Below are 6,000 nucleotides of genomic sequence, written 5' to 3' on the forward strand. Positions count from 1 at the left end.
AGCGGGGGGGAGGGGGTGTTCTGCTGTCGGAAATGACATCTTACATTAAAGTGAGAAGTGAGAAGCGGGGGGTGCTGTCTTCTTACCTCTTCTCCCATGCAGCCAGCGAGTTGAGAAGCGAGGTGAGGGGCCAAAAATGACTTCTCATCAGGCGGGGCCTCTAGTAATTTGGGGGGCCCTCTGCAGCTTTGTGGGGGCCCTAAATGGCTTGCATAGTGAGCCTATAGGGTGGATCGACCCTGCTACCAACCCCCAGCAAAGTGAGTCCAGATCCCTATCCAAGCCTAGCTTTACTCAAAACTTTTTGCAGATACATTTTGCTTCAACATCCAATAGTTATGCCACGTACACACGACCATTTTTCGGGTTGTAAAAAATTTCATTTTTAATGGTCTAGAAAAAACGAAGTTTTTTTCAACTTGATCGTTAAAACGGCCTTGCCTACACACGATCGTGAAAAAAAATGCTCTAGCAAAGCGCGGTGACGTACAACACATACAACGGCACTATAAAGGGGAAGTTCCATTCGGATGGCGCCACCCTTTGGGCTGCTTTTGCTGATTTTGTGTTAGTAAAAGACGATTCACACTTTTCTGTTACAGTGTGATGAATGTGCTTACGAACGGTAGTTTTACCAGAACGAGTGCTCCCACGACACTAAAAATGACAACGTTAAAAACGTTGTGAAAAATTAGAGCATGTTCGAACTTTTTAATGCCCATTTTTTACATAGTGAAAAATGCTCTGGAGCCCACACATGATCGTTTTTAATGACATTAAAAAAAAAACGTAATTTTTTACAACCCAAAAAACGGTAGTGTGCGGCATTACACTCTGAAAAACACAAAATAAAAATAATTTACTGTTCTGGAAGCTAAGGTCCAAGCCAGAAAATTGTAATCTGACAAACTGCTGTGGGCAATACAACATTTTTGATTCGTGAGAATTTGAATGATGAACTCAATTTTTAACAAAACCAGAATAACATGGTGTTATGCAGTAATTACCAGCAACCAATCACAGAGCAGGGTCCAGTCTAACTATACTAAACTGTTAAAGTGTGCTGATTTCTCCTATGAGTGAACCTTTCAGCCATTTTTAACTTTTCAATGTTCTGTGAAAAAAGGATGCCACAAGATTTCCTATTATAGTCATTTGAATCCACCTCACCCATGTTGTCTAAAAGAACAAGGGTCTATGGGCTCCATTAGAAACAGCCTACAGTCAATGTCAGGGGAAATAATAATTGGCTCTGATGCATATTTTCATTCGACTACCTTTATTACTACTACACCTATAATTGTACAATGTAAGTATTGTTTTTTATGGAACCACATTTCAGCAAAAGATTTTCCATTAGGTGCACTAAGCTTGCACACTTGACTCCCTTTTTAAACCCATGACTAGTTTTACAGTCACCTTCCTTCACCAACAGCTATAGTACAGTGCATAGGTTGAATCAGAAAGTTATACTTGAAGAGGTTTGTATTAAGTAAGTTATTTTAGGAAGCGCTAACATACTTATGGTACATCATGGTCTGCTTTGGTGAACTCCATAATTGTGAAATTCTAAAATATAGATGCATAATCTAGTTCAGGGGTCTCCAAACTTTTCAGTATTAGGGTCACACCACTTATTTTACATATATTCACATGCCAAAAAAAAAACAGTTTTATAAATGAATGAATAAAATGTAAATTAAATATTTAGCTGCCCTTTGCATTCTGAAATGTTTAGCAGATTCCCCCCACCCCACCCTTACATCCAGGAATACCCAACAGAGTCCCCTCTTACATTCCCAAGTGCCCATGAGATTCCCCCCTTACATTCATGAGTACCATCCTTACCCTTTCAGGCAGGAGTTTTATCAAGCAACCAGGGCAGACGGAGGGGAGAAAACATACTGGGGGAGGTACAGGTTTGGCAATGACAATGGATGTGCCAGTCTGTGTATTATAATATGGAGATGGCACATCCATTGCTAACCTACTGGGGGTGCTTCATGCTGGTTATAATATTGTAGCAGGACAGATGTGGCCCATGGGCTATAGATTGGAGACCCCTGATTTAGCAACCAGAAAGATTGCAAATGGTTATACAGAATACAGCTATTATTAACGGTCTGTTCTTATTCTATCTCTACAGAAATGGTTGTCCTCTCCTTTCCCATTCTCCTCATTTTCTCCAGAACCATGTCCTCCTGATATTTCTTCTGTGGCTGTTAACTGGAATAAGGAGGAACATCATCCAAAATCTCTATTTGATTACCCACATGAGACTCAGACTGCAAAGAGCATACATTGTGGATCAAGTTTCTCCAACAGGGGGTACTTCACCCCTAACTGTTTTACATATGACCATGTTGACCACCAAAGTTTTCAAACAAGTACACCTCATGAGCCTTTGTCATCCCCAACTGAAGAAATGCCTCTTTTTCATGATGACTACCTATGTGCCCCGTTCTCCATAGCAGGTCTCGGCTTCCACAATAAGTCATTTCAGCTGGATTCACCCAAAAGAAACTTGCAGTGGCCGATACTTGTTGAGGAAATCATAGACAATGCAGAAAATCAAGATGATTGCTCATCAGACTTACCATCAACTGAGGAACTGATTGAAGAAAGTGAAGATTTTATTGAGTCACCAGGTGCTTCCTCCACAGCTGCTTTGGTGTTTCATGATGTTCAACCTGCATCAAAATTATCTGATAATTCAGCAGGGTACCTCTCCTTAAATGAGCTTCATCAGAAGCATGCTGGCCACTGGAAGTGATTGTCTCACCCAAATCCTTTCCATCACTGAAGCCTAGATACACCACTTTTTTTAAATTCCTTTATTGTTATTATGGCAAAGTTTGTCAAATACAACAAGTCATGTCATTCTCGTAAACAATGATATATTCAATCGGCATACACCAATAACCGAAAACAAACAGGACTTAAGAGATCGTTTGTTGACAATTTAAAAATGAATTTGCCTATACGGTAGCACTTATAAACATTGAAACAAAGGGGCCTAAAGGGCCCATAGAAACATATACCATTCTAACCAAACAATGAAGTTTCATCAATTGAGGGAGTGACTCTAATGATATCAAGTAATATATATAATCTGAAAGACCACAAATTTCTATGATCACTATAATTTTATAACAGCCGAAACGACTGAGGTGCAGAAAAGTAGTAGAAAAAGAAATAAATAAAGAAAGAGGAGGGGGTGGGGGAATTAAAAAAAAGGAGGGGGGGTCGTACTCCCACAAAGTTAACAAAAGCCTGACACATTGCTCTAAACTGCTGGCAAATTAATAAAATTAGGCTTTAAGCTGGCCACCTCCTGCAGGTACGCGTCTGTGCATGTGAAATGTCTCCAGGGCCTCCAATTGTCTTGGAATTTTTTTTCCGTATTCTGGAGAGTAGCTGTCAATTCCTCCATTTGGAGAATATAATTGACTTTGGAGTACCACAGGTCCCTGGTTGGTGGTTGAGGCTGCCTCCACAACGCAGGGACACACGCCCTCACTGCATTGAGGAGTTGCATTGTGAGCATCTTCTTGTATTTCTGAATAGGTCTCTCTGTCAGGTGTAGGAGACATGCAGCCGGGTTACTTTTCAACTCTACTGAAGTCAAGTTTTTAGTAGTAGTTGTTACCTTCTCCCAAAAAGATCCCAGAATGGGGAAGGACCAAAAGATGTGGAAAATCGTACCACCTTCCGCGTTGCACCGCGAGAAGCCCTATCCATTTTGTGAAGTATATAAGGAATTCTATACCATTGGGATAACATTTTGTACCCGATTTCCTGGTACTGGTTCACCATGGAGGACTTATGTACCAAAATGAGGATTTTGGCCGTTGCCGTTGTGGAAGCTGAATCCCTAAGTCCACTTCCCAATGGCGAACAAATGTCAGGGCCGGATCATCAGTCTGGGTTGTCAAGTAGCTATAAAGCAGAGACAGCATGTGTCGAGAAGGTTCCCCCACCCTGCATAATGATTCAAAGGGGTGAGATCATGTGGGGTATATGGTGCCTTCTGCAGAGACTGCAAAAAATGTCTGAGTTGGTTGGTGCTTAGACTATCTAGTGGTGGATCCGAGAGCCTGGAAATGGCTGTCAGTGAGGGGAGCCCCCCTGTGACCAAACATCAACTAATCAATGTTTCCCTGATAGAGTCAGCCATCTCATACTTCTGCTGGTAAGTCCGGTATGAAGTCAGGGTTTCCTATAATGGGGGTCATAGGGGAAGGTAACGATGAAAGACCCGAGTTTCAGAAGATCGACCTAACCACTGTAAGGGTAGCACCGATTAGGGGATGACTTCTCATATCTTCTGGAGGTGGGGAAGTGAGCCATGGTGACGTCAATAGAGTAATGGAGGCAACCTCAATCTCCATCCCCACCAACTGTTTGGAGTCCGCATTGCAATGCCAATCCATGACCCTCGAAAGGTGCACCGCCCTGTAGTACTTGAAGAAGTCGGGGACACCAATGCCCCCTTTCTCCTTCGGCATAGATAATAATTGCATTTTAATCCTTGGTGACTTATGGGACCAAATAAAGTCCCTAATTAATGCTCTAAGCTGTTTGAAAAATACCAAAGGGATAGGGATTGGCATAGCTTGGAGTATATACAAAATCCTCGGGAGGACTGTCATCTTCAAGGCATTACACCGTCTGAACCATGTCAAGATGCACCACCTTTTGACATCCAAAATAGAACTCCCTATCATACCCGAATGATAAATCTAGCTCAGCGGTATCCAAAGAATATACATTACTGCAGGCTTGAATGGTTGGCACAGCTTGAGAAGTTAATTGTTTCTGTGTTTTGAAACAGTGAGTCAAGTTAAGGCATCCAGGAGAGACCTATTACTCTAGGACAGGGATCCTCAAACTACGGCCCTCCAGCTGTTGTAGAACTACACATCCCATGAGGCATTGTAACACACTGACATTCACAGACATGACTAGGCATGATGGGAATTGTAGTTCCTTAACAACTGGAGGGCCGTAGTTTGAAGACCCCTGCTCTAGGAGTTATATCTCTATACAGTAAAGGCAATATAATAGAGTATGGACTTATGAATCACCAAATCCAGACTGTGATATTTTCCTTCCCAGACAAAAGATGTAGCCAATACCAGCTTGTGAAAAGCAATAGCAAATAGGCAATGTGCTGAAAAAGCATTCACTCCTGTACAAACATAAATGGAATAAATTTGATAATAAATAATTTGAGGAGATATACTGTTATGCACTAAACCTTGCCTTCTGAAACATGTCTAATCTAATGGGCATTTAGCATTTGCACATTCAGGAGGATTTCAAACTGATCACTAAAGACTTATTTTATTGGTTTGGAAAACACATTCGCACCAAAACTGCATACAATATTATTGTTCAAGGTTTACTATTGGATCCACATTTCTTGCATCTTTTTTTCTTGTTTCTTTAAATACCAATGTGAGTGTTATTGAATCGGAAAGGATTAGAACCTCTGGGAGTTTTTTTTATTGTCAATGCGTTCCCTGAAACCTTACAGGCTAAACTGTACAACGCCACAATCGTATATTTCCGGTCGAATGTTCCGCCTACAAGCTATAGTAGAATTCTAATAGAATTCTAATGTTGTATGACACTAGTAATAATTATATTTATAAATTATTATTGCTAGTCAACCAACATTCAAATTCTTCTATAGCCTATGGACTGAGCATTTGACCGGAAATGTACGATTGCGGCGTCGTACAGTTTAGCTGCTTGTAGAATCTTCTTAGAACTTTCGACAGACACCATAAGCCTTCAATAATGGATATGACGTTTGTATGTTTTTCGCTACTTCGAATCTTGGTCGTTCACGTCGAATAGTCTACCCCAACACTGTCTCTTTCCTCTCTATGTAGAATAATCTTAGACTAATAGAGTTAAGGTTGCGCACATTCGACCACAGGTTCGATAGACACAGATTGCTATTGTCAGCGTCATGTCGAATCTCTTATCTAT

General features: G+C 41.0%; 1 protein-coding gene across 2 annotated transcripts in view; it reads left to right on the forward strand.

The window, feature by feature from the left end:
- IL2RB (interleukin 2 receptor subunit beta) overlaps positions 1-4,872 on the forward strand; it is a 102,959-nt gene extending 98,087 nt beyond the window's left edge. For both annotated transcript variants that reach the window (XM_040359430.1, XM_040359431.1), the window contains one exon: positions 2,147-4,872. In XM_040359430.1, coding sequence (XP_040215364.1) covers positions 2,147-2,773 — 627 coding nt within the window. In that variant the 3' untranslated portion in view covers positions 2,774-4,872. The remainder of the gene's footprint in view (positions 1-2,146) is intronic.
- Positions 4,873-6,000: the final 1,128 nt, after the last annotated feature.

Source organism: Rana temporaria, chromosome 7, assembly GCF_905171775.1.
Source record: "Rana temporaria chromosome 7, aRanTem1.1, whole genome shotgun sequence".
Classification (NCBI taxonomy): Eukaryota; Metazoa; Chordata; class Amphibia; order Anura; family Ranidae; genus Rana; species Rana temporaria.